The sequence below is a fragment of the Natator depressus genome, chromosome 7 (genome assembly GCF_965152275.1).
Source record: "Natator depressus isolate rNatDep1 chromosome 7, rNatDep2.hap1, whole genome shotgun sequence".
Taxonomy (NCBI): domain Eukaryota; kingdom Metazoa; phylum Chordata; order Testudines; family Cheloniidae; genus Natator; species Natator depressus.
This window is the reverse complement of record NC_134240.1, coordinates 26,982,772-27,010,703: the sequence shown is the minus strand read 5'-3', so window position 1 is coordinate 27,010,703 and position 27,932 is coordinate 26,982,772. Positions and strand designations below refer to the sequence as shown.

The following is a 27,932-nucleotide window of genomic DNA, read 5'->3' as shown; positions in this document are numbered from 1 at the left end:
TTAGATGAGATAAAAGAAGAAGTTGAGACTCAGTAAAGTCCAATTTATATATTACTCTGGTTTAAAAGGTAAATTCTTATCAGTTGTTCAGCTGTCCCAGTGCTTTTTGTTTTGTTTTGATAGGGTAGGATGCCTACATCGGAGGAAAAGTCAGGTCAGAATAGCAAGGAAAGCTACCTAGAACTATTTATAGTTTTTTTTAATTAGTAGTTGTGCCCAAACTGCCTTTACTGTCTGCTCTTAGTGCCGTTCTTAGTAGTTCATTAGAATATATGTTAATTAGTTTTTGTATAATAAAATTCTACCAATAGTTATTTTGTTACCTTTTTTCTCTGAAGCTTCATCCCCATTATTTTAATATTTATTATCAGCTAAAATAGCTTTATGAGCATATGATAGCTACTTCATTCTCTCTCTGATATACTGTGCCATTCAGAGCAGTTCTGAGCTAGTGGCTTGCTGGTCTAACCTTCAAGGTACTTCAAAGTGGCAAAATATAATATCCGGAAAGAGTCTCTCACTCAGTAATGACAAACAGAAGGAAAAAAAATAACAAAACGCGATGCAGTGTCACAAAACTGGTGGAAAATCTCCAATAAAGTTTGAAGTTTGGGGTATAGAGTACATAAGAGGAATGGCTTGATTTTAATATAAATATTATCAATACATTCTCTCTATAATAAAGAAACAGAATGTTCACATGAAGTCAATACATGTTTTGTCTCCCCCCCCCCTTTTTGGATATTAAACTTTCCATGGCACTTTTTGTAAAAATATGACTTTTCCCTGATATCCTTGGCCAAAATTTCCCCTCCACTCTGCTGCTCTGTGCCTCAGTTTCCCCATCTGTAAAATGGGAATAATGATATTGACCGTCTTAGTTAAGTACTTTGAGATTTGTTGTTGAATAGTGCTGTTTAAGAGCTAGGTATTATTATTATTCAGGGTAAATTGTAAAGTAGGGGAAAAATTTAACCTACTAAGCTCATAGGTTTTTTTTGTAGCCATGGTGCATCACTGTAACACCTACTATAAGCAATGTCCTGTTTATTTTGTGCATAAAATTGTCCTTGATAACAATGTACTTTGTGTTTGCACTGATAAATGAACAAGAAGTGCCTATCAAGTACTCTATGCATCTCTTACAAATGATTAAAAAACACAATAAATCCATGAAATCTTTGTGAAAAGAAAAACAAGTGGCAACCCCACTTAACCAAATAAGATATAGCACAAATATATAAAGGAATTTGTGACAAAAGAAGCCACTCGATGATTTCCTGACCCGTAGGTTAAAAGAAAAAAACAACCATAAATTAAACCAAATTATTTAATTTTTTTTCTTTCTTTCCCGATATCTTTGATGTCCAGCACTTTGATGTCCAGCTCTCTCTAAAGCCTCAGCTGCGGCTCCCGCAGACCGCAGAGGCAGGAACCCAACCTCCCATACCAGGAAGATTTCCGTGGCACCGAGTGCCTCAGTGCTAAAAATAGCCACGGTGCCAGCTGCGCGCTCTGCCCCGGTGCCGACAAGGACATCGGCACTGACCCCCTCCGTGCTAAAAATAGCCACGGTGCTGACTGCACGCTCTGCCCTGGTGCCGGGAAGAACGTCGGCACTGAGCCTGCCTCCTGTCCCAGCATCAGCAGTGGACCCCCTGCAGGACACCTCCAACAGACCTGCGGCACCACTGACACTCTCACTTTCACTTGCTTACGCGCTAGAGCGCAGTCCAGGCTCAGCACAGCCCAGGGAGCAGGAGCAACAGTTCCTCACTCATTGTGACCTCAGTGCCACATGAGCCTAACTCTCCACTCCTGGATACACAGGGCTCAGTCTTCAAACAGCCGCTCTCACCACCTGAACTGGCTAACTTCACTGATAGCAAACCCAATATACAGCAGCAGGCGGAGTTCTCCCCATCTGCCTCTCCTCCTCCACTGGAACCTCTTCCACTTCAGGCTATGGTCCACAGCCACCAGCCTCAGTTTCCCTACTTTGCCTCCCCCCCATGGACGGCACCTGGGTTCTCCTACCTTATGCCTTGGCCTCAGTGGTACCCTTGGCCACATCCTCCTACCACTCATCCTCAGACCTCTTCCACGAAACCACTACCTGCTTCTGTGCCTCTATCTCCAGCTCCGTTCACTTCTAGAGTACCTGAACCCCCTCCTGAGAACGTGAGCTACGAACCATATTCTGACTCATCAAACCCTAATTCTCCATCTGCTCCAGACGGAGCCCCCCCCCCCGCCTGCCTCCACAGAACGTGGACAACTGTAAACAATTTCAAGAGCTTTTCAAGAGGGTGGCACTCAGTCAAGACATCCCCCTAGAAGAGGTTCAGGAGACACAACACAAACTCCTCAGAATCCTGCAACCCTCTGCACCCTCAAGGATCACGCTCCCTATAAATGAAGCACTCCTGGAACCAGCTGACACTCTCTGGCAAACTCCAACTTCTTTATTACCAACCTGCAGTAAGGCTGAACATAAATACTAAGTTCCTGCTAAGTATGCTGACTTCCTATTTTCTTACCCACAACCAAACTCTCTTGTCATGGATGCAGTCACACAAAGGACGAAACAGCCACAATATTGGCCCACCCCACAAAACAAGGACCTTAAATGCCTTGACGTCTTGGGTCACAAGATTTACACGTCCTCCACTCTACAGTTCAGGATTGCAAACTACTCTGCACTCCTCGCCAGCTACGACTTTGATAACTACAATAAATTTTTTGAATTTGCCTCCTATATTCCAGAGGATAGGAGAGTAGACTTCAAATCAATTCTGTGTGAGGGCCAATTGATTTCCAGAACGGCCCTACAAGCCGCTTTAGACATGGCGGACACAGCAGTCCATACTACTGCAACTGCTGTGGTTATGCACAGATCTTCATGGCTTTCTGCATCTGGCATCCCTAAAGATCTGCAGACCAAAGTGGAGGACCTCCCCTTTGATAAAGACAAACTGTTTTCCAAAAAAAACAATGAACTACTTCACACCATGAAAGATTCTAGAGCGACGCTGCGCACCCTGGACATTCACTCATCCCTTCCCAGGAGACAACGATACCAACCCTACCAAAGACCACTCACACAAGAATATTATCGGCCTCAACCCAAACCATACACGTAAATAGGAATCATGCTAGACCCCCCCCAAGCGCAGACAAAATGAAGATCAAGCAACCACCTCCCACCCATCCGGGAATAAACAACAATTTTGAAACGTTGGTTGGTGCTTTGCCTGACCATCCCTTGATTCCACAGCCTACTTGCCCATTTGGCCACCGCCTCCAGAGTTCCCAACATGCCTGGCAGCGTATTACACTGGACCGCTGGGTCCTCGAAATAGTTCAGTCTAGTTACTCTATCCCATTCATATCCTATCCTCCTACCCTTCCCTGTCTCTCTTCAGGGACCCCTCTCACGAGCACCTACTTTGCATAGAAGTGGCTCACCTTCTCCAGCTAGGCAGTGTGGTACCTGTGCCGACACAACATCAAGGGAAAGGGTTCTACTCCTATTACTTCCTGACCCAGAAAAAGACCGGGGGATGGAGGCCTATACTAGCTCTACGCCAACTGAACAAATTTGTAAGGATACAAAAATTCAAGATGGTCACACTGGGCACAGTAATTCCTGCACTGGATCAAGTGGACTGGTTCACAGCCCTCGACCTACAGGATGCTTATTTTCATATATCAATTCATCCAGCTCACAGACGTGTCCTACGATTCACAATCGGTCGCGACCATTTTCAATACAGAGTTCTTCCTTTTGGCCTCTCCACAGCACCAAGAGGCTTTTCCAAAACTCTAGCCGTGGTCGTGGCTTCCCTCCACAAACATGGGATCACGCTTTTCCCCTACCTGGACGATTGCCTCATCAAGGGCAACTCCTATGGTGAGACACTTCAAGCTACCTGTTTTGCCATCTCCCTCTTTCACAGCCTAGGCCTCCAAATAAACATCCAAAAATCCACCCTGACACCTACACAACAGATCAACTTCATCGGAGCTCATCTCGACTCAATCCAGAGCAGAGCCTCACTCCCATATCACAGATTCCTCACTATCACGCAGCTCATACACACACTCTCTATTTGTCCCAGGACACAGGCAAGAATCTGTCTACAGCTCCTTGGTCATGTGGCAGCCACCACCTTCGTGGTCCAGTACACCAGGCTACATATGAGATGTCTTCAGGGCTGGCTCAATTCCAATTTCAAACCCAATAGACACACTTTAGGGACACTGCTAACGTCTGTCCAAGTGGATCTCTGACTGCATCAGATCCTCTTACCGTATTCAAAATATTCAACCGCCCGAAGGCATTAGAACTCATTCCACTCGAGCTATGTTGACATCTGTTGCCTTCCTACATAACGTACCCATTTCTGTCATCTGTAAAGTGGCTACATGGTCATCTGAACACACGTTTGCCAAACACTGTGCTATCATGCAAGATACCACGGTAGACACCATAGTAGGCCATACAGTACTCTCTACAGTACTCACTGCTGCATCTCCAAAGTCCCACTGACCATAGTGGGAACTGCTACACATTCACCTAGAGTGGAACACCCACAGGGACAGCACTCGAAGAAGAAGGGGAAGTTACTCACCTTGCAGTAACTGAAGTTCTTCGAGATGTGTGTCCCTGCGGGTGCTCCACTCCCTGCCCTCCTCCCCTCTACTTTGGAGTACTAGTATAATCTCTCCACCGTAGAGAAGGAACTGAGGGGGGTGCGGGACGCAGGCGCTCAGGAAGATTCCAATGAGATGGGAGATACCAACTGAGTGCTTGCATCCCGACCAGGCACTGCTACCAAAAATCTCCGATCAATTTTGCCGGGACGCACCAACACCTAGACTGGAACACCCACAGGGACACACATCTCGAAGAACTTCAGTGACTGCAAGGTGAGTAACTTCCCCTTATTACCTCATAAAACAGCATGAAGCTGTTACCATTCTCTGACTGTAACACGATAATGTACTGTAATATACATTGTTCATGTTAGTGCTTTTTAAATATAGTTTACAATTGAAATGCAATTACACTAATTCTCTCCATAACATGAAAGCTATCAGCATCAAAACTTAGAACCTCTTTTTCAACATCCCATCTTGGTAACATCCCTAAAAATTTGAAAAAGCTTTTCATAATTATTCTGTCTTTGCTTATCACTCTCTAGATTGCTAGCCACAGTGCTGTTGACTCTCCTTTTAAGTAGTTTTGAACAGTATTGCTATAATGTATATAGTTTCCTCTTTTCAAATTCACTTGTGGTGCTGAGTTCCAGTGCAAAACCCTCTGAAACACCCGCGCCAAAGAGAACCAGCATAAGGGGTCCACTGTTTGGGCAGTGATACAGAAGTGTCTGTTCACCATCTACACTGCTGAAGGAGACTTCTTGCTGGTTCCACCAATACTGGCAGGAAAAGCCACAATGGAGACAGAGTGGAATAGGCCAGAGTGTGGCTACGGATCCACGTTTACACAGATCCAGTATCCTCAGTAGTTTACCCAAGAAGTGTAGAGGAGCTACAATGGGTATTCAAGCCAAGACGTTAGGGTAGCCTCATGGGGAATCTACAAAGCCAATCGACGAATTGGCCCTGAGGTACGGGAGAATGGATTTCACCCTCACACTCCACCCACACAGAACCCAAATACCTTCAGTGTGCATGTAGAGTAAATTTCACCATCTAAATATTGACTATTATTAGAGTTTGTTACAGCTGTATTTTTTAAAAAAGTTTGTTCTAGTTCTAGTTGCTCCTTTTAAGGGAGGCTAGGAAGGATTTTTTCCCTCACCAGCAGATCAGCCTAGGTGGAGTGGGTTTTTTTCACCATCCCCACATTGGGTTCAGGGAGGACTTTTTATGGTTAGGAGGAAGGGGGGGTTAGACTATATATCACAACTCATTATGTAAGTGTGGGGTGGATGTCCAGTGCTGGTACTCCATAGGAAAGGCATCCAGTGTCTGGATAAATGGCTTGGTAAAGAACTTAAAAAGAAGGTGTTGGTTAAAGGAATGGAATGGGGTGGAGGGGTTGGGGCTCCTATGAATAGTACAGCAGGGAGCCAATCCCCCTTTCTTATAGCCCACCTTAACCCCCCTATGATGGAGGGGTGGATGGTAAGGATCCAGCAATGGGTTGGCTTGAGGACCTGATGGTAAATGAAGGGGGGCCAGCGACAGCCTTCAGGTAGTTATTGAATGAACATGGAGTTGCCTATACTGTACATTTTTATCTGCCAGCTAGTCCCGCCATCTAATAATAAAGTTGTGGCCTGATTAAACCATATCTGGTGTCTCCTGTCCTCCTTCTGGTATAGCCGGACAATGTTTCTCCTCCAGGAATGCCTTTACATGACACCACACTGTAATTATACCAACATGAACAGATGAGGGGTTTTTTTTAAATCTTATTTAGTAGTAACATATCAGCATGAATTTTCTTCTAATTAAATTTTTTCTACATACAGATAACAATAAAATATATAAAAATAAAAATTCTGTACATGACTGTAGCTTCTGCTTGTAAGAAAGGGAAGCGCCTGTAATAGAACAGGGAGTATAGGTGAGTAGTGATAGTGATAATTATAGAGTCTTGAGAAAAGAAGACTGGGATTGGGGGGAGAGGGGCGTGAAACCTGATAAATCTTCAAATGTGTTAAGGGCTCTTATAAAGAGGACGTTGATTAATTGTTCTCGCATCCACTGAAGGTAGGACAAGAAGTAATTGGACTAATCTGCAGCAGCTAGATTTAGGTTAGATATTGGAAAAAACTTTCTAACTAGAAGGGTAGTTAAGCATTGGAATAGGCTTCCAAGGGAAGTTTTGGAATCCTCATCATTAGAGGTTTCTAAGATCAGGGTGGGTCTCACAAGGAATTTTTTGGTGGCCTCAGAATGCAGCGACCAACTCTGGGTGGTGGCCGCTCTGACAATTTTTCCTAAAATAATTAGGAAAAACAAATAAATATGCACATATACATTGTAATTTACTTATGTAGGATTTTTTTACAGGCTCAATAATAAAAATAATATACAGTTCTCTCTATTCTTTACTGGACCTAAACAGAATAGAAACGAATAAGGTGCTTTGCACGTTCTTGTCTTTTGTTGTTGTTTCTTTTGCTTTTTTTTTTTTGGTTGCTTTTTTTTTTTTTTAGACTTGCTAGTTAGTAAGTCTGTTTCTGTGAAAAGTGATTTTTGTATGTTTGTTAACACTGCTTTGCCTCCCCTCCCAATCTCCGCCCAGGAGGTTGTGGCTGCCCATGGTGGCCACGAAAAGCCCCTGGTGGCCACATGCGGCCACGGTGGCTGCATTTGAGAAACACCAATCCCTGACAGGTGTTTGTCTAGGTATACTTGGTCCGTCCTCGTCTCAGGAGGCTGGACTTAAATGACCTTGTGTGGTCCCTTCCAGGCCTACATTTTTATTATGCTATATAATGTAATGGAATATTGCATTAATGACCAGTAGCTACTATGGCAGTTTTTATTTAACTGGTGAAAATCCAAAGTTACTCGAATGAACTCAGTCTTGTTTTACACTGATGTAAAGGAGTACGGAATTTTGCTCATACCGTGTGGAATTAGTCTCATCAAATGAATCTGCTCTTTTCTTTCCATATTTAGCCTTGTGGCTTCTTTGTAAAATTAACATAAGTCTTGTTAAAAAGGAAAATTAATTATTTATGACTATAGCTTTCCACCAAACTGTGCATTTAAAGTAATCACTCTGGGTAATTTAAATAAAATCTTTTATGTAAACAGTTTGCACTCATTAGAAAGAGAAAACTATTAGTCTATGTAATTAAAATGATGTTACTGCTATTTTAGTTCCAGTTCAAGACAGAGGACAGTGATCAGATACAGACAGATGTGACTTAATTAACCAGTTTAAAATTTAGCATTATTTTGCCTTTTTAGGAATGATTCTGTTATTTAAAAATAAAACCCTGGATATTCCTTTATGTCCCTAATTAGTATATGTAAAATTCAGACATTATTTAATGCATTTATGTTATAAAACATTTATGTAGTCCAGAGTAGTGCAAGATTTTCAAATGGGCAAGCTATGCTTATTACAGATAAATTTGTGGTAAAACATGTTGTCTTCTTTTCTTTATTTCAAAATATTACTTTGGTACCTTTGTTCCTTTTGTTTTTCTTTTGTCTCTTTTTACTAGAGCTTCTCTTCTTTTAATTCTCACATATCTTGAGAGAATTATTGTTAAAGCTAGAAACTTGAATGTTGGCTTTCACATTTAAGTTATGACTCTGTTCACCATAGCAACCTTTATGTTTCCTTCTGACAGGAACATTTCGCATGCAGTTCTAAAAGTCTGTTCTCAGTCTAATGGATTCTTGACTGAGATACTTTGGTTACTGCAAAATATGTAGAAGCCCAGTAAAACAATTATATGAACAAAAGGAGATTTAGTATTTATCCCTGCGAAAAGCATGTGCAAATTTCTTCTGAGGTGAGGCATATCATCACCCTCTTCATACTTGCATTGAAATATTAACATCAGGTGACTGGATTTATTTCCTCCTCTATGCACATAACTCTCCATAATGTCAATAGGAGTTACATGGGTCTAGGGAGAGGAGAATAAACTTCTATGTTGTAAAAGTAAGTTGTCAAGAGAAGCTTGAAGCAGCTGAATAAGTGGAATCCTAAATAGGCAGACTAAAGAGAGTCTTAAAAAAATCTGTGCTAAACCCTGATGGTGAGTTTGACATTTCTTTCTTTGTGTACCCAAACTTTCATGGACTTCAGTGGGAGCTGTGGCATGCATATTCAAGCAATGTAGAAACATCCCCATAGTTTATACATAGGAAGAAGTAAACCCATATTTTGTACATATAGAGCACGAAACCCATTTTTCAAGCATTTGATTTTATTGTATTTTCTGCCCCCATAATCAGTTTACACAGCATTATACATATCATGTGGTAAATATTGATTAGCTACTGTACAGTGGAGTATCTCTGCAAAATAGAACCCCCACAATCTCAGGAAAGATGGGTTTTAACTTTACTGGCAGAAAAAAGGGTTGTGGCTGCTTTAAGGCCCCCCCTCCTCTGGGACGGAGTGGCCAGTTGGGGATTGGAAGCCATCACTTGAACTGTTGGGAAGGCTGGTGTGACTCAGGTAAGCCATTGTCCCCTGTGCACCTGAGAGAGGGTATATAACCCTATTTCTCCAGCCTGAGCCCTCTCTCCCAACCAGATTAGCAGCTCCCACCTTCCAGCACCGGGACTACCATTTTTGGTCTACTGTGGGCATTGAACTAGTTGTCTTTTTCAGGACTTGAAAGGAATTTTACCCTCACCACCAGATTGGCTAGGGTGGGATAGGTTTTCTCGCCTTCCCCATAGCAGCTCAGAGACCCTGTGGGATAGGTCAATAAGTAAGTTTCAAGATATCACAGTATAGCAAGTGGCGTGTGTCCTGTGCAGGTACTAATTCCATGGGGCATCTTCTTCCCTGATAAAACTGGAATTGGAAGTTGATTATGGGGAAGGTATCCTCTAAAGAAGCAGGGAAGTGGTGTTGGGGCTCCTAACATCTGATCGTGTGGAGAAAACGATGGGCAGTGGGGTCCCAGCAACATGCTAGGGACCAGCTGTGAAAGGGTGCGGGGCTGATGGCTGCCCTTCCCCAGGTGGAAACTATTAAGGAAGGAATCCTGACCTGCACTGTATGAATTATTGCCAGATTGTTCCCAGATGAGTTAATAAAGTTGCAGCCTAATTAAACCACATCCCTTGCATTTTGCCTTTCCATGTGTCCGGGACAGTGTCCCTGCAGTTTCCAGCAGTAACACATTAGCTTAAACACTGACATTGTTCAGGATACTGTACCCCAGTGAATCCATAGTTCACCTCCTCTGAGAGATACTAGGGTCGGACTTTCATACCATCTTGTTTTCTTTTTCAGAAAGGCCTTTCATTTTTTAAATTCAGGTAATACAATAAGGAATATACTTTTTGGACTGTATTACATAAATGAATGCTACAATCGGAATGACACATGGTGAACTTTTGACAAGTCCATCATTGTGAGAGGTTAACAAGGGATTGTTTAGATTGTGTTAGTAATTATTGTGAGTCAGTCCTAAAACAGATGTGAAAACTTGGAGGGATTTAGAATTTTCTTTGACCAAAAGGACAGAATATAGTGAAACATGACAAAATAATCAGTATATCATGCTTAACACAAGACCTTTGAAACATTAGCTAACAGTTGCCTGTTGTATGGCTTATTCTCCACAGCCCCAATTCAGAAAAGCATCCTTATTCAGGACCGCACTTAATGTTATTGACTTAAATAGGACTTCAGCACATGCTTAGTTTTTGTTTAAATACTTTCATGAACCAGGACCCTCAAAAGGGATAAAACAGCTTAGCCAATGGGAATGATTTATGCTTTTCTGCTGGTGTCACTAAATCAATTACTTACCCTGCATGCCACCGTATTTCACATCACTGCTAGAAGTGCTGCTTCCCAAAGCAAAATTTCTGACACAGGTATCCAGTGTCAAATGCTGCTAGTCCACATTGTGACTTTTACAGCATAAGCTAGTCATAATGTAGTCAAACAGCATCCACAACCCCAGCTGTTTATGAATTTTCCAGAGATAATCACATTCTTATATGCTAACCATTTGGTAACAGATGGGTTGGTAACAATTGGTTTACCTAGGCTTCAATTCAGCAAATCATTTAAACACACGGAACACACAAGTCCCTCAAGTCAGTAAGACTTTAAGCACAGTTCTAAAGTTATGTATGTGCTTAAATACTTGGCTGCATAGGGATGGGCTTCTGAAGTGGGGTCTTACAATGCAGAAACCAAGGTGACAGGTTTCAGAGTGGTAGCCGTGTTAGTCTGTATCAGCAAAAACAATGAGGAGTCCTGTGGCACCTTAGAGGAGGTGCCACAAAGAAACCAAGATGTTAATTATTGAATAATTTTGCTTAAAGGTACAGTAGAACCTTAGAGTTATGAACACCTCAGGACTGGAGGTTGTTCGGAACTTTGAAATGTTCATAACTTTGACCAAAACTTTATGGTTGTTCTTTCAAAAGTTTAAAACTGAACATTGACTTAAAACAGCTTTGAAACTTTACCATGCAGAAGAAAAATGCTGCTTTCCCCTTTTTTTTAAGTAGTTAACATTTAATACATACTGTGCTGTATTTGCTGTTCTTTTTTTTTTCCCCTCCATTGCTGCCTGATTGTGTAATTCCGGTTCCAAATGACGTGTGTGGTTGACTGGTCAGTTCATAACTGATGTTCATAACTCTGAGGGTCTACTGAAGTATGAAAGTGCTTGCAACGCTGATAGTGTAACATTAACAGTGATTATAAAATAATGATATTTTTCTGTCTCTCTAGCAACAGAAATCAGATTTTTTGGGGGGGTCTCCAGATAATTGTGAGCATAATTTGGATAAATTTAGTGTTCTTCCTTCTGTATGGTTCCTGCAAATGGAAGCCTGATTTTGGGTTCCAGAGGTCTGATACCCAAAAGGATCTGTGTTGTTTTAGCAGCTTTTCTTTTCATATGTCTTGACTTCTTGGTTTATTGCAAAGGTAAATTGAATAATATTATTAAGTTATTTGTATTACTGTAGCACCTAGTAACCAAAGTCATGGACCAGAACCCCATTCTGCTAGGTGCTGTGCAAACACAGAACAAAACATAGTATGTAGAATGTAATTGTGAAGTCTGGAATGTATTCTAATAACTAGTGAGTTGATCAAATATGCATTTTTATTTCTAGGATTTGGAACCAGTATTAAGTCATTTGTAACATCATAACATGAGGAATTTGCGCAAATCCAAACAATATATCTTTTCCAGAATCAAGTTATATGTTTGAATTGGCTATGGGTGCCCAGTTTATTTATTATATTACGTAGAAATTGAATGCAAGAGTGCCAGCTCTGGAAAATATATCAGAATTAAAATTGTCCTGACTGGTTAAACCACCATGGGAATTTGCTGTGGAAGGTATCACTCAAAGAAATCCCTTTGACAGAAGTTTCCATTTAAAAATAGAATGTTGTTCACAAGGAAATCAAGTTAACATTGAAAATGACCATGTATGAACCTCTAGGATAATTATTGCTTCAATAAAATAAAAAGTATTTGAAACCTAAGTGCTTTTTAAGGAAAAGAAGAATGAAGGACGGGGTGTAAAGGAAGCTTGTGAGGACACTGTCAAATAATTCTTTATCACAGTCCTGCAGGCCTAGAGCTGTAGAAGAGCAGATCCAGTGTGTGCTGAAAAAGCACTTAAGAGTCAATGCTGTATGTTAATGCTGGAATCAAGGATCAAGTCCTGTGAATTCACATGCCAAAGGAACAGTGGTAATAGGGTGCAACTTCAGCATAACCCTAACTTCTCAAGATTAGCCACATCCAGCTGTTCTCTACACTATAAGGTAAAAAGATTGGCAACATTTATATAAGGAAGCAATGTGGCCAATATCTGGTGCCAGCTTCACCGCTTGGAAAGAAGTTACACCTTTAACTCTAGCAAGCACACAATGTATTTGAGATGACTTTATTTCTTGATTTCTCTTGTGTACAAGTGTGATTCGTTCATTCAATTGACATTTCATACCAAGACTATTGGTACTACAACTAAAAAATATGAAATCTAGGGTTTTAATGACATGACTTCTCCTGGAAGATACTGCAGGTGCTGAATGATGCCACTGTTTAGATAGAAACTGCATCCTGAGATTTTCCTTCACTTGCCATGGGATGCTCCCAAAGCAGTGATAAGGAGCAGAGCTATTTCAGTAACACTGATGAATAAACAATTTGCAAATCAACAACTTCAGGCTCAGCTGGAAAAAAATATAGAATTGTGCCTTAGGTCATAACACTATGGGAAAAATTATGAGAATTGAGAAATAAATTTAATTAGAACGAACAAGTCAGAGTATGCACTTAGAACACATTAAGTTTTTATTAGGAGAAAGTCAACACATCTGATAAAGCATTAGCCTGGCTATTAAAAAGAAAAAAAAAACAACAGAGCACTAAAACCACTTCAGGGTTTGATGTCCATATTACCAAAGAAATGCAGTCTGAATTCTTTGAGCCTTTATGAAAAACACACTAGTGTGAACAAAAATAGTATGTCTCACAAATAAAGTCTCTTACTTTGATTTTATCTATCTTGTCCTTATCTATCTTGTCCTTTCAAGAAACTTAAAATAAAAAATCATATATAATCATAAAATAATCAAATCCTGTGAAAACTTTTCAGAAAAACTGATCCCTGTGTTGCCTTAGGTATTTAATCATATTTTGACTGCTAACTCTCCCTACTTGATGAATCATTGTAATCCCAAAAGAGGAAAGGCCAGTTGATGATTGTACAAACTACAGACCAATCTCCATCTTTAATGCAGATGTAAAAAATCCTGGCTCAGATAATTGCAACCTAACTGGATAGGGTCATGGACAAACTGATTCACAGAAATCAGGCCAGATTTGTGAATAGCCATCATGGTTTGGACAGTATGAGAGAGTTTTTGAATTTACGTCAGTTTGTCTGGTTGAAACCTCAACAACATTTAATAATCTCTCTCAGTCCTGAGAATATCTTTCAGGAAGTAAAGTGGGACTTTAATTAGGATGCAGTGGATTATGACCACTTGTCATGGATTCATATCTTTGACATTCCAACTCAGAAGAGGAACAAAACATGGATGCCTCCTATAACTCCTTTAAATTCAGCCTCCTTCTGGGACTGCTGGCATGTTGAATCAGGTTAGTTCTCTACTCAGATCATTAAAATTGGAGAACACAAAGTTGCTTTATATGCAGAATATAGCCTGCTATTCTTTTCCAAACCAGCCCATTGTGTTCCATATGTACTGTGGGTAATTATGGCACATGGAAAAATGTCTACATAACAAATCAATATGCCAAAATAATTAACAACGGGTTTTGGAGCAGACCCTCAGAAAATAGAGAAAACAGTTGCCATATGCCCTTTGTCTGTAGTTACAGACCTCTTCAGATACCAAGAGATTCAGCTCTCTTCCACTAGTATTTCTGTTTCATGTAAATTATCTCCCTTTTCTTCAGAAAATGAACAACTGCCTCATGTACTAGAAAGACCTTGTTATTAGCTATCTGGAGAGTATGAATGTGATCAAGATTGTTATTCTTCCCAATATTATCTGTCTTGCAACTATTCCCCATATTCGCCTATCAAACAATTTCACAATTTCCTTGAGAAGCTTGATCTTTTTGTTACCCACTTTTATTTGGAAAGATGGGAACGCTAGGGTAAAATGGTCTATCCTGTTTGGCCTTAAAGAGATGGAAGGATTAACACTCCCTAATTTTAAAGTGTGTTTCTAGGCCTCCCGACTACATATAAAAAAAAAAATACTGTCATAGTCCACCAAGCCAGGATCATTGGATCCAAATGGAGAGCAGTCTTCTAAATTCACAGCATTTATAATGTGAACCATTGAATACCATCAGACTTAACCCAGATCAGTTTAGTTGACCATCCTTTTGCAGGTCTGGCCTTTAGAATCTGGAAAAGAATGAGAGGGGGAAAAGACACTATCTTGGAATCCATCTTACCTTTCAACTCCTATAGATGATATATTCAGGGAAATAAAGACTAGAAGCCCATTTGATTATTGGACTCATCAGTCTGGGCTTATGGAAGTTGGTTCATGTTTTTCAAACTACTGTTTGTTGAAAACATGACAAAAAATACATTTTTGAGCCCCGTATTATCTGAGGACAACTTACAAACATTGCCTAATCATTTACAGAAATGCAGGTCAGGCATCTAATTGGAATATATTTCCAGATAAAATGCAATAAATATCAGTTAGGCAGTTATTCTCCTGAGTGTTCACCTTCTTCAATTACGGCTATTCCCTAAAATTATCTCCTTTTGCGGGGGGTGGGGGGGATTTTTTTTATATATATCTGATACTTAAATTAACAAAGTTCAGCCTACCTTTAGATCCTGCCAGTTACTTATAGGTGTTAATTATGCTATTGTCCATAAGTGAAAAAAGTGCCCATAAGTGCGGGGGGGGGGGAGGAGAAAAAAATAAACCCTAACTCCTGCAGTTTCTGATTGAGTCCAATGACTGAGGAATGTGGTGGTGCTGGATCATACAGAACTGTTCTAAAGATACTAGGCCATATTCTCCATTGCCTTGTTTTTTGTGAAGATATTTGCACTTTGAAGAGTGGTACAGTGAATGGAGGTTTATGATTTGCTGTAGTTTTACACTCACCGTACACATTCTTTGGTTACTGTGAGGCCTGACCCCTCTTCTTTGTTCAAGATGCAGAAGGCAGTTATTTACACCAAAATCAAACCTAGTTTATGTTATGAGATTTAAAATTTTGGGCTGTGGCCAATTTAGTATTTCCTTTGTGACTTTTAATATGTAAGTTTACAACTTTGCCGCTTATGGAAATTGGACCATAAATAGGTTATAGGATATACTTTATTTATTTACTGATGGGAATAAGTGTTCCTAGTTTCATATTGGAAGAAATGTAAGACTCGTGGAATGTTTTTTGTTTTAGTGGTTTATAAGTTAAATAATGCTAATATGATTTAAAAGGCAATGAGAGTAACTAGAAAAGAAAAGGCATACAGAATATTCTGATGGATATTGTTCCGTGAAGGGAAAACTCCACTGGGCTTTTATAACGCACAGGGACATGTCTGTGATAGTCATTATTCATTAATTCCAAGGTCAGAAGGGATTGGTGTAATCGTCTAGTCTGATCTCCTATGAAACACATGCCAGAGAACTTCCCCCCAAATAACTCCTAAACAATATCATTTAGAAAAACATCCAATCTTGATTTTAAAATGGCCAGTGATGGAGAATGCACCACAACTTTTGGTAAATTGTTCCAATAGTTAATTACTCCCACTGATAAAAGATTATGTCTTATGTACCCCAAGAACGTTGTGAAGTGACAGTTTTTCTATTCAGCTGGACTCTTCTATTAAACAACAACCTTGGACAAAGCAAGAACAGTTAAATTTTCTCCATACTTTTTTTTCTTTTCTCTCAGGTATTTGTTTGTCTTATCTTTTATAAAATTGAGTCCTGTGACATTGTGGTCTTACTGCCTCGTGGACATATAAATGAATATATACTATTCAGTAGGATCCTGAAAGTCTGACCTCTTACAAAAAAGGAACTTGGTGAAAAATGTGTTACAGTTTATTTTCTTTGTATTCTCTATTGTTTTCAATACTTTGTAAAATGATTTAGAAGATGAACCATTTCTTCAGAGTTTTTCTTTTTATCATACTTTGATTTTTTTTTCTTTTTTTCTTTCATGTATTTCTGATGGATTTTGGCTTTAGCATGATTGTTTTGTGCACTAGCACAATTAGTGATGCTCACTGAATATAAGAAATGGAAGGCAAACCCCCATAAGTCTGGGCAGCAGTTAGGCAGCTTTGAACATTCTTAATTACTGGTTATCTGTAGCTGCGGAGCCAGCTAAGGGAACACAGACCAATGCTTTGTATTGGTTTCAACTAATCGGGCTATTGGTTTTGTTACAATTTTTCTCTTGTCACAAAGTATTGGAAAATGTTTATTTAAACAAATGTATATTACAATCTCCAGGGCATTTCTTAATGATTTTAAAGCAAATAAAAATTTTGGCCTACACTATTTTACTGTTAATGTTTTGGCTGTAATTAAATGTAGAAAAAATGGTTTAAGCTGGTAACATGCAACAAATCCTTGTGGAAAATTCTTGGCCAAGGGAGTGGTGTAATCTAAACATCAACAGATGTATGTAAAGGGGAGGAATAATAATATTAATCTTTCATACCCAACCTAGATAAAGGTAATACATTTAAAAAAAAAGCAGCCAATCATTGGTGCATTATAAAGACTGTTAATATGAAAGCCAAGAGTAAAGTAGATGATTTCCCAAACTATTTCACAGTTAGATAGTAGGCTAATGAGTGTGCTGGCATTGCCAGCATCAAAGTATTTTGTAAGGTTTTAAATAATAGGGTTGCTGTCACGATTAAACTGAGAAGTTTTCTGTTTATTTTTTAAAAAGTTAACTATTAGTGGTAAGGTCTTTATCACAAGAATAGTTTTTTCCACAGGAGTAGGTCAATGGAAATATTCCTGTGATGAAAATTAGTTGTGCATGTGATTGCATGGCAGGACCTTGAGCTAATTAACTCTAAAATCATCTTAAAAATCTAATTATTTTTTCATCACACATGCTCTGAGTTCAATCTCTGCTGATCTTGCATCATCAAAGTCAATGGGAGCATAACTACTCCCTCTGCACTTCACTCAACATTGACAATGAAAATAGGTTAGTCAATTTCACCTCTTTATAGTTTCTGGTCAATCAAGTATATCAACTTAACAGTCAATAAGATGTATGAATTTTCATGCAATAATGGTATAATGTTTGAGTTGCAAATATTGTAAAGGAGTAGTCTAATCAAAATTTTAAAAAACTGTTTGAAACTTTTTAAAAAATTACATGAAAATATTATTAGGGGATTTTAATGCTTTTCATCTGTAACACTTACATGTTTTGCCTAAACTCATGTTTTGCTTTTAAATATTCAAAGCTTCCTATTTACCATGGTTATCTGTCTATGTGAAAGCATTTCCGTTATTCTGGGAAATGTAAAACTAAAATTCACCACTATCTGTTGTAATGAACAAAGACTAGGTAGGTGAGATAATATCTTTTATTGGACTAACTTTTGTTAGTGTAGGAGACAAGCTTTTGAGTTTCACAGAGCTTTTCCTTAGGGCTGGAGAAAAAAAACAGAGTGTCTGAGCTAAATACAAGGTGGGACAGATTGTTAAGCATAAGGGTTTCACACATACTGTGGGAGACCACTTACAATGAAGTGGGCAATTCAGGGTTAGCAGGCAGAAGGGTGTATCGCAAATTACCATAATGAGCATGAAGTCAGTGTCTGTTAAATCCATGAGGTTTTTTTTATGTCCAGCAGAGTTAAGAATTTAAGTTCCCAGCCTTGTCTTTTGAAGGAGTTATGCAAATTTCCTTTGAGAATGAGGACTGAGCAGAAAACTGTCATCTGATAATGGCTAGGCAGGTGATGAGTTATGATTGCTGCTCCTGATTGGCTAAAATTTTGCACATCCTATTATGTATGAAGTTTTTTTTTACTCCACTGCTCAACCTAGTCTTATTGTTTGTCTCATATACCTGTTATGTCTTGTATTTTAGACTGTAAGCTCCTTAAATCAGGGACTTTCATTTACTATATGCTTATACAGAACCCAGCACAATAGGCTCTGTTTTGGTTGAGTTTGTAGGCATTTGTCATAAATATAAAGGGAAGGGTAACCACCTTTCTGTATACAGTGCTATAAAATCCCTCCTGGCCAGAGGCAACATCCTGTTACCTGTAAAGGGTTAAGACACTCAGCTAACCTGGCTGTCACCAGACCCAAAGGACCAATAAGGGGACAAGATACTTTCAAATCTTGGGGTGGAGGGGAAGGCTTTTGTTTGTGCTCTTTGTTTACCTGGTTGTTCTCTCTTGGGACTGAGAGAGGCCAGACGGAAATCCATCTTCTCCAACCCATCCTAATCCAAGACTCCAATATTGCAACCAGTACAGGTAAGCCAGGCAAGGCGGATTGGTTTATCTTTTGTTTTATGTGAATTTTCCCTGTGTTAAGAGGGAGGTTTATTCCTGTTTTCTGTAACTTTAAGGTTTTGCCAGAGGGGTATCCTCTGTGCTTTGAATCTGAATACCCTGTAAAGTATTTTCCATCCTGATTTTACAGAGGTGATTTTTACCTTTCTCTTTTTTAATAAAATCCTTCTTTTAAGAACCTGACTGATTTTTCCGTTGTTCCAAGTTTGGGTCTTTGATGATTTTGTAACAAATTGGTTAGGATATTAGTCTCAAGCCTCCCCTGGAAAGGGGGTGTAGGGCTTGGGGGGCTATTTTGGGGGAAGATGTCTCCAAGTGGTCTCTTTCCCTGTTCTTTATTTAAAATGCTTGGTGGTGGCAGCATATTGTTCAAGGTCAAGGCAAAGTTTGTACCTTGGGGAAGTTTTTAACCTAAGTTGGTAGAAATAAGCTCAGGGGGTCTTTCATGCGGGTCCCCACATCTGTACCCTAGAGTTCAGAGTGGGGAAGGAACCCTGACAGCATTACTGCAGTATAGATGTTCAATACTACTACTAATACAAATTTAGTTTGAGAATAAGTAGACAAAACACGTTATGGCTCCAGATTCATTTTGTTCTCCTGTATTTCAGTAATTGGTCTGTATTGTAAACTTTATTTATTAAATTCAGTACTTCAGGAATTTGAAAGAAAATATTAAAAACAGAGTACCACATTGTGCTCTCCTGTGGAAAAATCCACTCAGGTCCCAGGAAACTTCACGTGGTGAACCTTTCAGAGTTTGTTCCAATCACTGTTACCTCTGTTGAGTCTTCTTCACAGGAAGCTAATGGCAACATGACTTGTGAGGCAGCTACACTGCCAAGCAAGAGAAAGGAAGGCTTTTCATTTAGCACTGAGGGTATATCTGTGCTGCAATTAAACACCTGCAGCTGGGCCATGTCAACTGACTCGGGCTCACTGGGCTGTCTAATTGCTGTCTAGACTTTCAGGCTCGGGCTGGATCCTGGGCTCTGAGACCCTGCAAGAAGGGAGAGTCCCAGAGCCTGGCCCCCACCCCAAGCCTGAACATCTACACTATAATTAGAAAGCCCCATAGCTTGAACCCTGTACGCCTGTGTCAGCTGACATGGGCCAGCTGCAAGGGTTTAATTGCAGTGTAAACATACACAGAGAGGCTAGTTTTCCTTACAGAAGTTACAGGGGGTTGTGAGTAGCATTCCCTGGCTTCCACAGATTTGGACTCCAAGTACTTTCTCCAAAGAGCATCATTAACTCTTGCACAAAACATCTGCAGGGTCCGGAGGAAAGCATGCTGCAGAATGAAGCTGCTGCCTACACCTCCTCCTTCAGAATCCCAACCCAATGGAGTTGGTGGGGGGCTGGGGCAGAGGGGCTTCTAAGAGGTGTCTTTTGTTAATGTATTAATTTGCCTGAAAGGTATAAGGCATGGCAAGTCTTGAAGCTGCATTGTGATTATTTCTGTATGTTGAATGTATGGTGTGTAGTGAGAGAACAATATTAACAAGTCCTTCAAAAATTATTCTTGAGTGTTACATGAAAAAATGCTGACACTGAAAACAAATAGAAATAGAGGCGGCTTTTCAGATCGAGCCTGGGAGAAGACAATTTACGGTAGATGCAAGTAGAATAGAAACTGCTACAATATGCTTTTGAGAGTCAGGAAAAGATCATGTAGTTTATTGAAACGCTGCTTTTTTGGCAGTGTGAGAGCAAACCACAGGAATCAGAAATACCCAATAGGTTTTACACAGAGACATGCAGTTGTTAGAGTCTGCAATAATAGGTCAGATCAGTACTGTTAATGTTAGGAAAAGTATTTCTTTCCTACGGCTTTCCAGAAAGGATAATGTCAGGCAAAGAGCCGTAGTTTATTGCAAAGGAATTTGTAACAATTAAACTGAACAATGTGAATTGTTCACACAGAGTATCTTGTAACAGCCAAGCTTCAAACCCGCATCAGAATGAAGATTTATCTGGATGTCACAAAGGCTGATTTTTCAAGGAAAAGGCCCTGGTCCTGAACTTAGAGACTCTGGCTGAAAAGTAACAAAGTACCAGCCCAGCAAAGTCTAATGGAAAATAACCCTCATCTGATGACTCTGAGATATTCTTAATCGAAGTTTTGACTGCTAATGCTTCAAAGGATAAACAATCAAAGCAAACAGATATTCCTCAGTTTACAGGAAGGCTGTAACAGGGAATTGATAAACCACCCTGGGAATCTGAATTACATTTTTAGGAACTGACTCTGCAAACCTTTAACAATTCATGAGAATAATCCCAGTGAAGTAAATAGGACTGCTTGTATGAGTAATGGTTTACAAGCTCTAGTCCACAATTTTATATGGTGATTGCCACTAGAAAATTACTCATCACTTTTCCATGTAAATGTAACTCTCTAAATAAATGTCTCATATGGCAAAAGGCTTGACCAAACATGCAAAATCCATATATGGTAGAAGGGATAGGATCATTTACAAGTTAATTCCAGTTCTGAAATCAGTTAATCAAAACCCTTTTTTAAATACTGTAAAGAAAATGATTAAATTGTATCTGTTTTATTTAATGAAGCAAACTGGATCTGACAGAGTTGAACTTCCTAGGTGCTTGGAATCCAGATCTAAGTTGTTATTTTTAATTAAGCCCATCTCTGCTGAACGTTAGTTAGTTAGTGGGCATAATGCTGATTTTTCTTATTTAGTTTTCATCTAATCCAGAAGTCAGGATTTCTGAAATGATAATGCTGTTGGTGACTAGTCAACATTCTCCAGTGATATGATGTCATTCCTTCAAATTCTGTTTTGGAGGGAAGTATGTACAAGGCAGAAGATTATGAAAATATCCAAGATGGCAATGTCCAGTGATTCAGACAAACCTGCTCCGAAGGTCTCTGGTTTAGGGGTACAACTCTCTGTTTAGTGCATCTATCATTGTAGTTTGATTAGTTTGAGCCACTGGTAGAAACGATGCTCTTTGTTAGTATGTTAGTTACCAAGAAAGAATAGCATAGAGAGAGCAGTTGCAAAGCAAAGGCAGCACCATAAACAGAAATTTAAATGTTCATGTTTCAACATCCTCCTTTTGTCTGTAAAAAGAGAAAGTTTGTGAAAAAAGAAGGTTTCAGAGTAACAGCATTTTCATCCATGAATCAAATGGTTAATCAAATGAGAGAATAATAAGTAGATACCTGTTCAGAAAGGCCCAAGGCAGTTCTAACTTGCACTCTGGCTGTTTAAGCAGGATTTTATTATGATATTTATTTTACAATTAGTCAAACAGCTATAATGCACATAGCAAGTTGTGCGTATCATACTAGTTAGCTGTTACTCAAATACAAACACTTTCTTAAAGAAGTACACATACATCCTCTAATTTGGTCATCTTTTGCATTGTGTTAAAGATTTCATACCTGTATCTGTTACTCTTTTCTTAGGTTGGTGGGCTTTTGTGTTTTGAATTAATTCATAAAAATAGAGCTCTGGTGGTTGTCTTTATAATACAAGGCATAGAGTAGGAGTCACGTGACAGCTCTCTTTAGTGCCAGCATTTGCGCTGGAGGCAGAGGATACAGGTGAGGAATGAGCAGCAGCCAAAATTCTGGATGGGAGCTCTTTTGTCATCTGTTATAATTCTGGAGCACTGGTTGGGGTCTATTAACTCAGTGTAGATTCTGAAGTCCTTTTGAGCTTTGGTCTTTATTCACCTGCATGTTTCTGTGCTCACCTGATATCTATAAAAGCAGCAATTCCTACTGGAGGTAGAAATGTTTCTAAGAAGGTGGATTCAGCACAGGGTTGGATTTACTATCAATGAGAATTTCTGTTTAGAGTTTGAAAAAGATAAAAGGAAAAGGATTGAAAAGGAAGTTTAGTGTAGTGTATTGTACCTCTCTATGATCTACATTCCTGATTCCTGTGCACCACCAGCAGGGTGGTTTATTTTCTGGAGCTACAACAAAACCCAGTAGTTGATCTTTAATGAACAAGGTACATGATATGTAATGGAGTTTACAGACTGCTCCTCATACCATATATATGAATTATTGCTCACCGCATATACGATGGACATATTTAGGGATAAATGATAATCAATACACACACCTTGTCTTCAGGTAATATGGCAATATTTTTTTCTGTTGGGATGAAGGTATTACTAATGGTACTCAGTTTATATACAACTTCCACAGTGAAATCATTAAATGTCCACAAAGAGAATTTCTACCTGAACTAATTTCTACCTTTACATTTCATTTTAAACATGGCCTCAATTTACAAGGAAATGGCTTTGTGATATAGATGCACGCACGCACGCACACAGTATATTTGTGTCTCTCTACATGCATGCATATCTACACATACTATATAATCATGTATATATCCATACACACACATTTTTATAAGCACACGGCATGTCTATCATTTTACAGTAACTTCGTATTACTTATCTGTTTTTTCTCATTACGTATATCATGGATATTGAAATTCTCAGTTTAAGTGCAATAAGCCCATCTTATTTTGTATTCACCATACTGAGTGAACAGTAAAGAGCAGGTTCAGTCCTTTATAAAACCAGAAAGATTGAATTTAAAACTTCAACTTTCCTCATGATGAATTATATTTGTGTACAGGAAGATGGAACTTCACAATTCAAGTGTGTTACCATATCTACTGGGGAACCGGTCCTTGTCCTAGCACTGTGGTATTTTAACAAGTTGCATGGTGCTTGTGATACCTAACAGAGAAGCTGTCAAACCGTAATAAACCTTCTGTTAACGTAGCCCCATGTTTATACAGAACGTGGAATTAATTGGCATTGTACATTTAGTTTCTATAGTTGCTTCCCTTTGTTCTTTGTTTTCTTTTTATTACTTTTCTGATTTTATTAATAAACTAGCTGTCACCTTTCAAACTAATTCAACATATAATGATTGCTTGTTCTGTTTTGTTGTTTTCCAGCTCCCTCAGGCTCAAAAGGTAAACTACTTTCAATCAAGTCTTAATCATTCAAAGAAATCACCAACTCTTCATGTTTCCACAGTGTTGTGAATATGGTACAGTGGCAATCAGTGAAATGGTTCACCATGTCAATGCTCCACTGAAACGGAGCAGCAAGTGACGCAGCTGACATCAAAGCCGTGCATTGTGAGCAGCTGAACCACCTGCTGAGAGCTGCGATTCAAACACAATGTAACAGCTAATTGAACAAAATGGACAAGCAGTGACCTGCTACTCGAGCACAACAGGGGAGCCATTTTGTCAGTGATTGGAAAATAATAGGCAAACATCAAATTGACATGATTAGCCCAAGTGAACCATCCATGGGCCCTTGCGTTCTCTGCTGGAAGGGCAATGAAACCCATGGCCTTTCACTGGTCCCCATTGTATTGTCTATCAAAAAGCCTCTTGATACATCTAACATAATTTGTCTAAGTAGATTTCATACAGTGTGCTCTTGTTCTTGTACAGCTTCCGCACTGATATGGTATGATACCAGAGTCACCATCGCATGTCAAGATATCACGATGATTGTGACAAAAACATATCGCTTGATGCCTGTTGCATCATTCTTGTATAGTTCACAAATATAATCAAAACGTCAAGAAAATACAATAATCACCAAATTTAGGATATTATTTTGTGGTTTGGGGGCAATATTATAAGGTCAAAGAGTTTTGCAGACTTACCTTGAATTGAAGTTCATAAAGCACTTTCAGTATGAAAAGTTATACATAGGTACTAAGTATTATTATTACTAATAATCTTGGGTGAAGATGCAAATCCAGTTCTAAATGAGAGAGACAGAACAAATGCTCTTTCTAATGAAAAGTCTGTTCAGAACGAATGGACACCCAGAAGCCTGCAAATCTGTAAAAGATTGCTTAATGTGTTTGAATTTATATCTGTATGATACCATATAAAGTTGACATATCTTTGTTCAGGGATATCAAAAAATCACATTTCCAGCCCCCCAGGTAACATGCTGTCATGTGACACTGGGTTACATCCGCAGTCTGTTTTTATTCTCTGACAGTGATGGCAGAATACACAGTGGGCACCCAGTGTGACACATGGTGAAAAACAGGAAATACGTAATTTTTGAAAATTGATGGTTTAAAGAATACTTTGTTTTTAGCTTCCTGGATAAGTGGTAGGAATCAGACTGCCTAACTTCAGCTACAGTACAGCCTTTTTTGTTTTCACCCATTTGTCTAAGAGTGTCTGTGAAATGTTTCTCTAACAATCTGAACACAGAAGAAAGAGAGGTTACAAGAGGCTGGTTCATAAGTACATATCCCCTTCGAACTTTTAAAAATGTTTGGCAGATTGTGTCGTGATTTCGGGTCATGTGTCCTTATGTGCTACAATGTTGAAATATCAAATAATGTTCCACCACAAATTACTATTGTTCCAGGTCAGCAAAAACTACACCTAGCTTACATACAAGACCTCAAAAGCCATTTTTCACTGTGTTACCCCAAAACAGATTATTGCAGAATTGAAGCCATCTGCATTTTTTGCTAGACTGTGCCCTACTTTCAGGGGAAGGGGGAGGGGGAAGAGGACAGTTACAAATAATCCATGAGGGCTTTTGATATTTCACCTACCAGGTAAAAATATGGTATTTTTAAAATATAGCTTGGTTTACTTTAGAAAGATTATAGGCTTTACTGTGAGATATACTTGTTCCTCATTCCGTACTAGCTGTATAACTTGTGACAGTCCTTGCCAGTTCCTTAATATGCTCACAATGGGGCTTTATATTACTGATTTGTGTAGTAATATCATACCAGTCTTGCCCCCACTATCATGCTTCTTTCCCCAGTTCCCAGAATCACCTGATTCCAATCTCTCAGCTACTCTCTGGCACCTTTTGCTGCTCCCTCTTGCACTTTGCAGCACTCTGTACATAAAGGTTACCTTTTTGATTCAAAACGTATTGTTCATGCTGCTCCTCCCAAGCCTATCTCCTGCCGGTTCTTCCACTGGCTGAACCTCAGCAGATGCCTGGGATCATATCAGAATTCCTCTGGTACCCTCATTCTAATTTACCATGATGCAAATGGAAGCCTAATGGGTCAGTGGAGGGGTGCATCTGGATTTATGGTCAGTCTAAAGCTGCAAGATTGGTTTTTATGACTCTGACCAGCAGCTTGCTGCAGCTCTGTATCAAGCAATGCAAAGTTGCTTGTTGGCTAAAGTAAGTCATGATTTCAGATGTAAATAAGGCTATGTGGGTAACTAATTTGGGTGCTTTTTTCCCATGACATGCAACACAAGAAATGTTTAATCTCCAGAAATTTTTTTAGCAAATCAAGTCATGGTGAGCACGTTCCATATCAGGGAAGCCCTTGCTGTTTGCAGGGTGAAGGGGAGCAGTACAGGACTGATGCACTTCTTTATGAATGACTTAGTCCCTAGTGCAAATGTTCTCCCATATGATGACGGAACTTGTACATTGTTTTTGTTGGAATCTGTGTATACTCTGTGAATGTTTTCTCTATAAACATTTCAAACAGTCGCCTCTCTCTAAACATGCTCACATTAATCTTTTGATGATCTAAAATAAAAATGTACCATCCAAGTTTACCTTTAGCATTTAATACCCATTGTAAGTCAGTTTATAAAATCTTTTGGGCTTTTTGGTTTTTTTTGCGTGTAACAAATTTGGAGACAGTGAGTGTTTAGTCATTGCTCTGTAGCCGTTAACTACCCACTTTGAAGCTTGTTATATTTTATTTTGTCTGTGGGAATGAAATACAAATCAAAACCTAGTGTGTAAATTACTGTGCTATGCACTGTGGAACTAATTATTGTGAATTCAAAACTGGACTGGAGGTGACATGAAATGGGTGCAGTTTAAATCAGCTATTTACTGTACCGTGGTATTTGTCTTTACAAAGATTTTTGTGGTTTTCCCTAAAATGAGAATGGAAAATACCACAAATACAGTAAGAAACTTAACTGCTGTAGGTAGTAAAGGTTCTGTTTTTAATACTGGCCAACGAAAACGGAGAAAGAGGTGTGGCTAGAATGATCCATCAGAGAACACTACAAAGAGTTGTGCAAATAACAATAATTTAAAATAAATCTGTAACTTAATCATTTTGCCAAGTTTCAAATGTTTTCAGTTATGGATTTGAAAAAATTCTTGGGCCAAATGTTTGTATGGAGGGGAAATGGCATTTTTCTCAAATCCATAGTTAAAGTGAACCACAGCCTCCAACCAGTTTTGAACAGCACTTGATTCACTCGGGCTTCACAGAATAGCAAAAAGCTATTCCTCTTTAATAGCCCAACAGGGTGTTTTGTTTCCTGTTAGAAATAGCTTTCTTTCTTGAACAAACACAGTAGGGTTCAAGATCTATTGTCCTACTCCTGCTGTGATATTTTGTTCTACTTAACTTGTATGAAGAGGCAGAAGTGTATAAATTAGACACAAAAATGGAGGTAGATAGTTATAAGAACACGTAAAAGTTTTTAAAAAATCATCTAGGGTTTTTTAATCTATTGTCACATAAAAGGAATTGTGTCTCCTTCAAATGTTTTTTTTTTAAATGTCTGATGATGTTTGTTTCCCAAAGTTCCTGACAGCTTTCTTTTTTCTTTTTGTGTTATCCTTTAACTTGTGTAAGTAGAGTTTTGCCTTCTTTTATCTTGGTGCTATCATGTTTCAGCAATTTTGGAGCATCATTTATCATTCCTCGCCTCATTTACTTTTTTATACTTTGAAGTGTTGAAGCTGTCACTGGGAATAGAAAATTGAAAATTTGCAACGCTGCTATTTTCACTGAAATGAATGACTAGCAATTTTAGCATTTTTATTAAAATGATAAAAGTTAAATTGAATCAAATTAAGTACAAGAGAATCCTTCAGTAAATATTTACATTTGACCCTGGTTTATTGTTAATTTGATTTTTGCCTTTTTCTAATTCTGCATGGGGACTAATTGTTTTCACCTTTATAATCTCAGATATATATATAGGAGGCACTATAGTGGGTCTGTAGTAAGTCTACATTGAGATTTGTACTTAAAACAAGAATAAATTGTTGAATTTAGTCTTCAACTTTACCACACATTCTTCAGGGGGTGATTAATTTTCAATAATATTTTTGTGGTCAGTGATTTAGTAACTTTGACTGAGTAAATATTTAAAAATTAGCTATTTTTGACATTCTCT

At 38.9% G+C, this 27,932-nt stretch overlaps 1 protein-coding gene across 4 annotated transcripts in view; it reads left to right on the top strand.

The window, feature by feature from the left end:
• Positions 1-27,932, top strand: part of CACNA2D3 (calcium voltage-gated channel auxiliary subunit alpha2delta 3) — an 869,947-nt gene that overhangs the window by 651,981 nt on the left and 190,034 nt on the right. For 3 of the 4 annotated variants that reach the window (XM_074957772.1, XM_074957773.1, XM_074957775.1), the window contains one exon: positions 23,709-23,726. The exons of the other annotated variant lie outside the window; for it this stretch is intronic. In XM_074957772.1, the coding sequence (XP_074813873.1) occupies positions 23,709-23,726 (18 nt within the window). The remainder of the gene's footprint in view (positions 1-23,708; positions 23,727-27,932) is intronic. 4 annotated transcript variants of the gene reach the window in all.